The sequence below is a fragment of the Parasteatoda tepidariorum genome, chromosome 3 (assembly GCF_043381705.1).
Source record: "Parasteatoda tepidariorum isolate YZ-2023 chromosome 3, CAS_Ptep_4.0, whole genome shotgun sequence".
NCBI lineage: Eukaryota > Metazoa > Arthropoda > Arachnida > Araneae > Theridiidae > Parasteatoda > Parasteatoda tepidariorum.
In genome coordinates this window covers 60,561,931-60,574,437 of record NC_092206.1, presented here as the reverse complement: position 1 = coordinate 60,574,437, position 12,507 = coordinate 60,561,931, and the positions used below count along the sequence as shown (strand labels likewise).

The 12,507-nt window shown below is 26.0% G+C and overlaps 1 protein-coding gene across 1 annotated transcript in view; it reads left to right on the top strand.

Moving 5' to 3' along the window:
• LOC107445122 (alkylglycerol monooxygenase) overlaps positions 1-12,507 on the top strand; it is a 41,090-nt gene that overhangs the window by 21,366 nt on the left and 7,217 nt on the right. Inside the window, exons 7-10 of the mRNA XM_043040604.2 lie at positions 3,407-3,555; positions 5,211-5,345; positions 7,857-7,973; positions 10,611-10,693. Coding sequence (XP_042896538.1) covers positions 3,407-3,555; positions 5,211-5,345; positions 7,857-7,973; positions 10,611-10,693 — 484 coding nt within the window. The remainder of the gene's footprint in view (positions 1-3,406; positions 3,556-5,210; positions 5,346-7,856; positions 7,974-10,610; positions 10,694-12,507) is intronic.

Below are 12,507 nucleotides of genomic sequence, written 5' to 3'. Positions count from 1 at the left end.
TCGTAAAGAACTTTTATAAAAATTCATTATCTAAATAGAAACCGCCTCGTTACTTCATAAAGAAAGGCAGGTGAAAAGAATTAAAAAATGGATAAAGTCAAAGAAAATTAAAATGTAAATAAAAAGTATAAATAAAATATATAGTATATAGTTGAAATTCTCCTAATTTCATAACATATTTTTTAATGTAGTTATTCTTAATATTTATGATTTTTTTTAAAAAATTATATTCTCTTAAATTTAAATATCTATAAATTATATCATCGTAAATTTAAATATCTATAAGCAATTGTTAAATTTCTAATGTCATTATGTACCTAAATTATTATTTTGTTTCTGTAATTAGCGTTTAAGGTTGATGTTTCCTAATGATTAAGTATGAACAGATTGCTATTAACGGCACATTTTAAAATGAGGGATTTTAAATTTAACTCAACTTATTGTTATAAAAGAATATGTAGACAAAAAGGCGCGATATATGCTTTCATTTTTCTTAATAATTAAAGTTAAAACTGAACTTTTTAAAATAAAGTATTTATAGTGTCATTTTCGCCAACTAGTAAAGCATTTTTATAAGTTTAAAATGGTATTTTTTTTTTTATAATGGCCAAGAAAGTTTTTTTGAACTATGTTTATGAACGGAAATAATGTGTTACGTAAAGTTTGAAAGCTAATAACCAGAAAAAGTATAACTTATTTTTACAAAGAGAAAGATGCAAAGTTATCATAATATCTTTGCTTGCGATCTCCGAGATCTGTGAGCCCTTCTATTCTCTTTAGCCCTGGGTACTTACACCGAGGTTAAGAACCTTTTGACATTTAGAATCACAACACTTGAATTCTATTGAAAACTTTTTCATCTTTTACTATTTGTTGATAGTTTGTAAATAGTAATCCTGTGCGATATTGTAATTTTATTTTTGTAAACCAAATGAAATTTCTCAACGCTCACGAATTCATGAAAAATATTGATTCCATAATTTTTGTTGTCGATAATATTTACGATATCATCGCATTTGATATTGATTGTGATAAATCGCAATAATGCTTCATAAAATATCGTTGTAATGATACTGAAAAATATTAGTATTTCGCAAGTTAAATTGAAGGGTTTATAGAAAGTCATAATATCATAAAATATTGATTCACAATGTAACAAAATTTAAGATTTGATTACGACTTTGAGGATCATCAATTGTTAAACTCGCAGTAAGAAAATATCAAGAGGAAAAATTTGTAGCCTACTGAAATGCAAAAACTGAGTTGAAATTTGACATGTTGAAAACGCTATTTTCATTTATTAATGAGAGAGTTTTCATAGAGCGAGTATTTTTTCGAACGAAATTCCAGTTTTCTGAAAGATATTGCAATTTTAAGTTAACTTTTTTCGCCTTATTTTATGACAATTTGACCATTATTCTTGAAAATTTTATTTATCTCTCGAGATCTTCAATTTACAGGTTTGTGCTCGACTATATGTTAAAAAAAAATTATTTTAGCAAAACAAAAAGAATAAATAAAATAAAAATAGGAGCTTAGATATTGTCAGATACAAATCTTAACATCTATATTGATATTTTTAAAAATATAAAAAACTCCAGAGTGGCCTGATAGCTGTTTCCAATTGGAACTGTTGCAGATCCGTTTCCGGGTATGTAATATTTCTGCTGCATGATTTTTTAAAAATTTGTTAACTGCTGCAGCAATAAAAATGAAAACAAAAAATTTTCAGGCTCATATAAATTTGTAGTAAATTGTTTGAAAATATCGTAACTACTCATGCGGAACTTATGCATGGGCTGGATTTGTTTATTTAAGTAGGGTATGTATATTTTTGCGTCACGCTGTAAACAAAACGTCATATACAAAATATGTATTTTTTTCCTAAAATGAAATTCTCGAATCTTGAATATGGTGATAGCAACTATCTAATTTTTTATGTAAGCAACTGATTTTAATTATAATTTAAAGACATTTAATGAATCATTTAAAATGTTTACACATGAGACGATAATACCTTTTCTTTTTTTGTTTTGTTGCACTGTTAAAGTATGATTCAAGTTAGAGGGATTCATTAAACTTCATATTTGAGAACGCAAAATAGTAGCTTAGATTTTGTTCTGTGGAAAAATATAATTTTTTTAGATTAATTTTTGAAACTTGATATCTTTGTTTCTTGTATGTCCTAATTACAAACTCTGGATTTAATTAAGCAAAGGAAAAATTGATTAAAAAAATAAATTTTTTCTTCTTCTTAAAATGATTCCAAAGTTTGCAGTTTGCTTTTTAATAGGGAAAAAGATTCATTCTTTGAACCATAATCAGTATTTTCATAATTAAATATTGTTTTCTGTATATCAGAAATATTCTATCTTGAAAAAGAATCAAATTATATTTTTATCCTTTTTAAATAAAGGAACTTTAGAAATTGAGAGTCTTATTTTCGACAAGAAGTTCACCCTGATTAATTTTACTGGTTTAAGGTTTATTTGCAATGCTACAAAATTATATTAGAAATATTTAATGAGACTTTTTAGTTACTACCTTTCGTAGCATTTGAATCCTTCGTTAATAAAAGAAAATTGGAAGAACGTCTTTCAAAATATTTAATTGTGTAAGGAAATGGATTCGTATTAAATATTCATTACTTTGTTTTTATCAATAAATGAAAAATATGAGCAAGACTTTTCCAGAAAATGAATAAAAACTAAGGAATACAACAATTACTGGGAAATGTTATTCAAAAAGCGTTTGAAATATTACTTTCCATATAAATATTGAAAATTTTATTTTAGATTTAAAAATTCACGAAAATTTAGGAAGATAAACTGGTAGCAAAATTAAAAATTCAACCCATGGATTTGATAAGTAATATCAATTTCTACTGTGTTTTTTTATTTATTTAATTTTTCCACATTTATTTCATTTTTACTGAAAATAAGCAATAAAATAATAATTTATTCTGGGAAAAGCTAGAATTAACAGGGTATGCATAAATAAAATTGTAATTCTTTCAATGAAATAACTAGCTTTTGATTTCAAAAATAATTTATTTAAGATAGTAATCATAAGACCAGGCCTCAAAATATTCGTATTAAATGAATAAATGATTTTTTTTTAATTAACCAACTAAATAATAAGAGATAAAAGATTTCAAATGTCAAAAGGTAAAAATGACACTAGGGAATAATATTCATAAGCTTAAATTCTAAAAATCAATTGCTGCTGTTTTATTTTTTTATTTTTTATTTTGTATCGCGTCGAAAATCTCAGATTTATCATATGTTTATACATTTTTCTTCTCAATTCAAGTGAGTGTGTAGTAAAGAACTTTTTATTTTGAGACCACATTTGATTTTAATTCTGCAGTGATATCTATTGTTTTTCATTTTATTGTTGTTTTAAGGTCGTAATAGATGGTGCATCGATAAAAACTTTGGAAGTATCTTTATTTTATGGGATCGACTTTTTGGGACTTTTGAACCTGAACGAAATACAAAAATAGTGTATGGAGTGACAACACCCTTAAGAACATTCAGTCCTATACAGATACAAGTAAGTATATAGAATGAAGTATATAGAAGATAATGTATGTATGAAGATGAAGTATATACAAGTAAGTATATAGAAGAAGAGATTTGCTAGTTTGTTTCAATTTCATTACATATAATTGACCTTTTAAATAAATGGCGTAAATAAATTGACGTTCTATTAATATAATATAATATAATATAATATAATATAATANTATTATTGATTAAAAAAAAAAAAAGAATATTTATAAATTAGGCTGTGACCTAATGTCACAATAACATAATATGATATGATATGATGTGATGTGATATAATATAATATAATATAATATATATAAATATAATAAAATCTATTAATATATATAGCTGTAAATATAATAATAAAAAACGAATGATGAAAAAAGAATTAAGTGTTAACAATTTTAAAACATAAAACAAAGCCTTAAAATATAGGGCTAATTTAGCTTCACGTTTTAAATAATCTTATAATTCAAGTATATAAATCAAAAGATCAAGAAAAGATTTGAGTTAGATATCTAAAATATATATAAGTAAAAAAAAGAAAAACTTTCACCCAAGATACTACATAACTTTGAAAAAATTAATATATGATATCGTATTGGAATATTCTTTTGTATTCAAGCAAATAAGTAGTGTAATCAAGAAAATACTTTAGGGTCATAAAATATAAAACGAAACTTTAAGTAAATGATATAACTAACAATATATTTCATTTGTTTTACGTATTCAAGACAAGGGTGCAAGGTTGGGGGAGCAAGTTCCATTTTTAGGGCTCTATTTTTAATGACCATGGTGGAAACGGACGATTTATTAAAGCACATCCAACTGCGTATAGACGTCAACTGTTTTGCTGGCTGCCAGGATCGAACTCATGACCCCAAATTCTCCGCCAGCGGTGGCTGCGACGCTTTGATTAACTGTGTTACAGGAGCGCTGGAAACAGAGACTTTAGTACTCAAGGTTTAAAATATAAAATAAAGCTGTAAAGTAACAAAAATATTTTTCGTTCTATTCTACCTGCTCTTTATATTTATGCTATCGAGAAAATATTTTATGAGTTAGAGTTTAAACAAAGAGTAAAGCTTTAAAATAAATTAAATAAGTAATATCATCTTTTAATATTCTTATACATTTGAGCAAGGAAATAAAGCAATAGAAAATAAGAATACTTTTTAAAAATAAAATTCGTTTTATAGAACTTGCTTGCTGCCGGAGCTTGAATGAAGAATTTACTTTGGTTCAAAAAAATCTTGGGTTAAAGGTAAGAAATAAAGTTTGGAAAAAAATAGGGAAAATAGAGAACTCGGTTCTAGAAAGCTTAACAATTACTTTCTATTCCTTAAAACGGCACAACATACAAAACAATCTTAAAAAAATAAATAGGGCTAGAGATTATGTATTTACAGTAGGCGAACAAAAACGTAGAGCTTACATGTAGTGAGGTGCTACATTCCATCACTACCAGAGCACAACTATTTAAAAGATTTTGCACAATTCTTACGGGCAAAGAATATAACGTGACGCACCGTACTTCATAGGGTCGTTTTGCATTTAAACTGGAAATTAAAGATCAAAATTTCAAAAGACGTATCTAACTGTATTTTATAGATAAAACTTTGGTGAGCCATAAATAAAAACTGTTATTCTTTTTAACAGACAGGTGTTCTTCAGAATATATGGCATAGATTTAAAACTGTTGAAGGTTTATCCAATAAGTTGTCGGTCATTTTTAAGGGACCAGGTTGGAAACCAGGAACTTCATGGCTTGGAAGACTGGAAGATGTTCCTGAGGTAATGCAGTTTTTTTTTCACTTATTACTTTATGATAAAATATAGTTCTACCATAATGTATGACTAATTTCGAAGAAAAGTATTTTGATGGAAATAGGCTCATAGAAACTTTCGTCGATCAATTTTGACCATTTGTAAAGACTATATCTCAATATTAAAAGACAGTTACTTTTATGGATGTGAACAATAGTTTTTCAATCATTTTGTGTCAAATATATGTTTTTGTTTAGTTACGTAATTTACTTTATCCGACTAGTTTCGACAATTATTTTTTTAAAATAATAATATAAATTTAAAAAAAAACTAGCTTATTTGTTTACCATGTGTAAAAACTTATAAAAATAGCAAAAGGGAATCATTATTATTTCATTTTTATTTTTTAAACAGCCATTTTTTAGCTCAAAATAAGGCATTTTTTGCATATACTCTAAGCACTTTAAAAAAATTTCTAATCCATAAAATCATTTTTAATTCTCTTTAAATTCCTTTGAAAATTTCATTTAGAAGGCTATCAACTATGTTTTGAACCATTATATTAGAAGCAAGTGCATATACTATTGAGCTAGGGATCAATGTTGTTAAAGAAGCAAATTTGTGAAGAATTTTCGCACTGGTCTTTGTGAAAAATAAAATTCAACTTTTTTCTCTTAGTCTATAGTTTAAAAACATGTGTGCTATAACCATAAACATTCTATCCACTGTTATCACCTTGCACAAAAACTGCTATAACTTTGTAAAAAAATAGGGAACAAGCAAAAGTAAAGTATTTTTAGAAAGTTAAGATTATAGGAATTCTAAATTTATGATAAATTCAATTTCGAAAAGTTTGTGCAAAATCATGTTTTTGCACTAGTCAGATATCTTAACGAACGTTTTTAGTAGAATTATGTTGTTTTCGCAGCCTTGTTCTTATGTCTGAAGATAAACTAGATGTCATACTTTGTTTAAATTTTGAATTTCTTTTGGAGTAATTATATAGTAGTTCATAGTGACAGTTTTTTGAATTTTCAAACGTAAGAAAAGCCTAACCGTAGTAAAATTAAAATTTTGAAACAGGTTGAGTTATCAAATTTCAAAGCTTTTATTTTTTAATGTAATTCTCGAAAGACTAATAAAAAAATACGTATTTTTTTCGGGTTTTGAAAAGAAACATAGTAAAATATTAATCTTTTATGTAAATGTTTTTTCCTTTGAATATTGTAGTAAAAGGGCTCGATTTATATAAAATAATATAGAGGATTTTTGATTCATTGAATCATTTTACAAAAATTGCTTAACACTTGTGTAAAAGTTTTGAGCCTAGTTTTACTATATTTTGAGAAGAAAATGTGAATCCAAACATAATTCGGCAAATACAGTATTATCTGATTTTTAATCTTAAAGTTAACTTTAAAACTTGGTTGCAAGTTTATTTGCTTACTACTTTCTAGTGCTAAATTTCTAAAAATTACAGGTTTAAAATAAATAGTTTTTTAAATGTTGAAAAATATTGTTACTACAATACGATCAATTATTGTTTTGAAAAAGTACTTATGAAATGTTAAATACATACTCTAATAAAAAGGATAGTACAAATAAGGGATACTACAAATAAAGGATAAAGGATATTACATATTAAGATTAAAGGATATTACGAATAAAGTATAAATGACATTACAAATAAAGGATATACAATAAAACACAAACAATAAAGGATATACCATAAAACACAAGCAATAAAGGATGTTACAAATTAAAATATTCTTAATAACTTTACTTTTCCTATTATATTTTTTCAAAATCATGTATTTAAAGCAATTTTTTGTTATAAATTATTTGGTCACTAAAAAAAATGCAGAATTTTATTTTGCATAATAGAAACAGTTGAACCAAAAAAATTTTTTTAGAAAAATATATTTTCATTAAATCAATATATTTTAATGAACTAATTTACTTTTTGTTGAATTTATTTAATTATTTAATAATACAGCCTAACATATTTAGAGTGCTAACTGTTTAAAATTGCTTTTCTTATTGTCAGGGTCACGTGATGTAATAACACGCATTTTCTGATGTTGCGAGCTAAAAGCTTGATATTATAGATATGATTTTTCTATTTGTTTTGGTTTTTTGGAATGGATGAAAAAAGAATAATAAAATGGTGAATTAGTTTTTTTGTAGAATTTTGCGTTATTTCTTTTGTAAAAGGTTACGACTGACACTTATAATATTATCAAAATTAAGTTTTTATAAGTATAATTACACAAGTTTAGTGATTCTATATTTACCAAAATTTTTAATTATAGAGCGAGAGAGAGTAAATGGAGTATATATTTAATTTCTTGAATGTGCTCTTAATTTTTTCAATGCTTTAAACAGTTCTCAAAATAAAGTTTTCGTAAATTTCATAAATTAATATTTTGACGTATTTTGTATTTTATGTTTTAGTGTTTGCATTTCTTTCAAACGTTTTTTTACAGTTCCGTTGGTGATTATGATTTATATATCAGTAAATCTGAAATTTAATTTTAGCCAAGAGAAGATGAGCCAAAATATGACCCACAACTGCCAATGTGGTTGGAAATATACGTTTCTTTTCATACAGGAGCTTTAGTGATTGGCTATTTGCAGCTCATTCTTAACTTATCCGTAAGTCTTTTCGTACTTATATGCGTTTTTTTGTCTCGATAACGATAGAAATTTTAAACGTGAACCTAATAATATTTCAAATTTGCTGCAATCTTAATATAATACTAAGTTAAACCATATTACAATGAAAATTCAATTTTCTTGAACTCTATTAACTGATAATAGGATTCAAATTAAACAGAAACAAAGCTAATAAGAATAACTTATTAGGATTTTCAGATTTTAAAAATGCTATTGTTAGAATATAGTAACGTATTTAAAGCACAATAATTTAAAACGTTAGAAAGGTCAAAATGTTAATGCACGACTTCAAAACCGAAAGAATATCTGCATTTCGGATGAAAAGCTGCTATTTAACTTTTCTTTTCTGACCACCGAGAAATAGATTTTTTGTGTGTGTCCAGGTTTGTCTTTTATTTTTCTAGAGTGACAAGTCTTAAATAACTAATCACTAGTGAATGAAGGGGCATTGCTTATGTTTTCTTAGGAGTATAGCGTCAGAACTTTTTACTTTTTAAGGAATTTTGTAACTATTCAATTTATTTTAACATTTTATGCATGTAAACTAAAATTTAATACAGTTTGAATTAAAAAATTTTTTTTTCTTACATTCTTTGAAGGAAATTTAAGGTTGCTTCAAATTTTTGACTTCCCCGAAATATGCTATAAAATCATTACTTTTTTTTGTTTTCTACTTTTACTTGTACTTTTTACTCGCTACTTTTTAAAATCAAAACTTTTTATTTTTCACTCGTTACTTTTTCTTAATTACTTGTTATTTTACTAGTTACTTTTTATACGTAATGTTCCCATGTATGGACGCATCACAATGCCGAGGAAATACTGCGCCTATTAATTTTTAAGACTATTTTAATAATTCCTGAAAATGTCACGGGAATTACAAAATTAACATGTTTTGCAGTAACCTTCACTTGTCACGATATACTTTGTATATGGATTTAAAAATTTTAGATATGACTTTTGAAGTATAAGTTCAGAATACTCTTTATTGACATTGGGTTTTTCAATGACTTCATGGTCCATAAACCTTGATTCTTAAGAGGTCTCATTCTTCCCAACCAAACGCAACTGTCAAGGGGGTGGAAACGGTCATCTTTATCATCGTTATTTACTTTTCATAAGAGAACTGATGTTTGATATTTACTCTTCTTGGCAGTAGCCTTCATTACATTTAAAATACAAGGCCGTCATCCAATCAGAGTGTGAGAAATATAGTGCGCGGTATTTTAGATTCGTTATTTATTTTTTCCTTAAAAATTATGCAAATACAATTCTGCATTTCGAATTTTTCAAAAACTTGGTTTAGAATTACGAGTAAAATATGTCTACTTTTAGAGTTTTGATAAATATCTTTTTTTTTTTGTTCTTAACATTAGGATATTTTTTCAATTTTATCTAAATCAGTTTTTGTCAGTTTAAACAATAATAAAATGAATTTTAAAAATCCAAAGAAAAAAAAGATAAAAAGAAACAGACAAATAAACAATGTAAAAGTTCCTTTTTTTAAAACCCGAAATGATTTGCAGCATAATTTTAATGCTTTATAATCCTTAGAAAAAAAAATTATATTTTCTTAAGTTTTTAAGCTCTCATAACCATAGAAGTAATTTCTGCCTCTCATTTCAGATATACTTTTGTTTTCCTCTTTTTTCAGAAGTATAGTTCAATTGAATGATATTTTATCACCAAATATTTATTAAAAAAAAAGAAAATGAAAATCAAAAATTTAGCTAAAATACAAGATGGCGAAAGAGGAAGTTTTTTAAGTAAAATTTTTGGTTTCGGAGATTGAGAAGATGAATTATTTTCCTTACTCTTCAAGCATGTTTAATGCAGAAAATTTTTTTTGGGGAGGGGGAACCCCCCCCAAAAAATTGCTAAAGAAATAAGGTTCGAGGTTTTTTGTTGCAGATAAAGTTAGTAAATATTAATGCTTAATATGACATTAAAAATTGTTTTGGAAACAGCTTAGTACAGAGGTGTATTATATCAAGAGGTAGTATGGGAGCCATATGTATCTAATTTTCAAGGGAGAGAAATTTAAATACACATAATACGCATAAATACGCATTTTTTTAAAGATTTTTTTAAAACTTAATTGATTATAAATCGATGATTACTTATTTTTTATTTTTCAGGAACATTAAAGGAAATTTTTCCCTTTCTAATTAAGGTTGAATTTGATTCTAATTATTAATATTCCTGCTCAAATTATTATTACAATTGAGATTTCTAATTATCAATGTACCAAACATCTCCTTCGCAAACAACACTCATGGGTGGAGGTTACTAACTGTTAGTTGTACATTAAATTCATAAGTTCAGATAATATTTTCAAAAAGTTCAGATCAGACTTTCAAGCTGATAACAGCTCGTTATATCACCAACTAAAATTTTCCTTTTTTTTAATACGTCTCACGTTTTTTTAATTTAAGCGTGAAAAAAATTTAATTTTTTCTTCATTCACTTGAATAAAGTGTTTTCATTTTTTAAAATTTTCATTTGATAATTTTTAGTTTCTTCTATAATTAAGTTCTAGATGATTTTGAATGCTTTCTAATGGTTTAAATAGTTTTTTTTCATTAATCATGCGAAATTGCGTCAAATATTTTTCAGATGGTTTCAGCATGGACATTAACACTGAGCAGTTTGTTCATAATACTGACAACTATTTCAATTGGATGTTTGCTAGATTTAAGGTATGTCTGTTTTTCATGCTTTTTAAAAACATTTTTATAAAGCCATTTAACCAAAATATTAAACGTTAAACGGAAACTTATTTTAAAATGAGGCTTCTGCAGTGCAAAATTTGATCATATGATAAAATTTAGTCTTTTTATAAATTTCACCATTAATTTATAAAGTCAAACATATGATTTGATCTTATAAGTTTGAAGATTAAAATTTGACCTAATGGTCAAATTTATAAAATACGTAAACTATATTCGATGAGATTTCTAACATGAAACGTTTTATTTAAAAACTAAATTTTTATTAAATAGGATTGCAGCAATGCTAGGAATCATCAATAGAAGTCAAATTTATAAATTATCGAAAGAAAAAAAATGACGCATTCAATCATGTTTTGCTTAGCAACTACCAAATACGACTGCTTTTATGATTGATATCGTCAATTAAGTTTATTTATTTGACGTTTTTATGAATCATAACTTTGACCATTGGGTCATTCTACGCTTCTTTAGTCAACAACCGTAATACACAAACCTCTGTATTGATCTACAACACAATGAAAAAATTCTAAATTTATCTGCAGAGCGTGTGCTAAAATATTTATTTTTAAATGTTACTTTGCAGTTCCGTAGTTTTAAAAGGCTAGAATGACGATTGCAGTACATGACGACATAACTGCCCTACAGAAAGAAAGTACTTTCTGGTGTTTTTTATTATCTCTTTGCATCTAAAATAATTAATTTAAAAAAATTCTGAAGCAGTAAAATTAAGGTTGAAAATATTCTCGATTTTAGGTATTTTCAGTTTATCGAAATAAGATATTATTAAAAATGAAAGTAAAGAAATGAATTAAACACTTGGTGAATTAAATAAAGCTTGTAAGAAAAATTTTGTTAGAAAATTACAAATTTTGAAAAATTAAAAATTCTGCTTGAAACAAAATAAATTAAAATTTTTAAATTTTAAATAGCATTTTAAAAATTAAACTAGAAAGTAGAAAAAACGAATTTTATTTGTTTGCTAAGTAGAAATAAATCTCGCAATGTCTGCTACAGAAGTGCCGTACTTCTTCTGTTACCTGGCTAGTTATAGATACTTCCGTTACTTACAAATACTAATAATATTTTACAGCTAATGAAAATTTTATGTAGCGATTCAAAAATTTCTGAAACTGAAATTCCTGACCAATTTATATTTACGTTTGTTTTAGTGTTAACCATTTCTTGTTAAAACATAGTATTTAGCCTGAATTTATAGCTGTGAAAAATAGGTAATCTAGCAAAATTTAAAGGGATTATTTATAAGCAGGCTGATGAGTGCAACAGTAGTAACTGTTCAACATATGATTATTAATTCAGTATTTTGATTGAAATTTTGTTTATAGATTTCTTCGGAATTCTTTCGAAACACTCAAAGTTATTCAAGAAAAATAAATCAAGAAATGAAAGTCATGCGGTTAAAACTAAATAATTTTACTGTCTAAGAATGCTTTACGGTGGTGAATAATCTAGTAACTTTGCATGTTTATTTAATGCCGAACGAGACCTTGACTTTTCCACATAAAGCTTTTGTGTACATAATATTTGGGAAATTTCAACCTGGTGACCTTCCACTAAAAGTTGCTCGTGAGGCGATGCTGTGAGAACAAATAAAATATTAAAATCGAAATCGACATACCGTCACAGATTTGTTTGTATTCTAATAGTTTTGGGACACGGTTTTGCCTCATTAATTTTTCTTTGTTTCATCTGATCGCTTTCATCTCCTTGTATTTAAAGTTGCGTAAATAATATATATATAAAGATAATATTTTCAAAAAGTT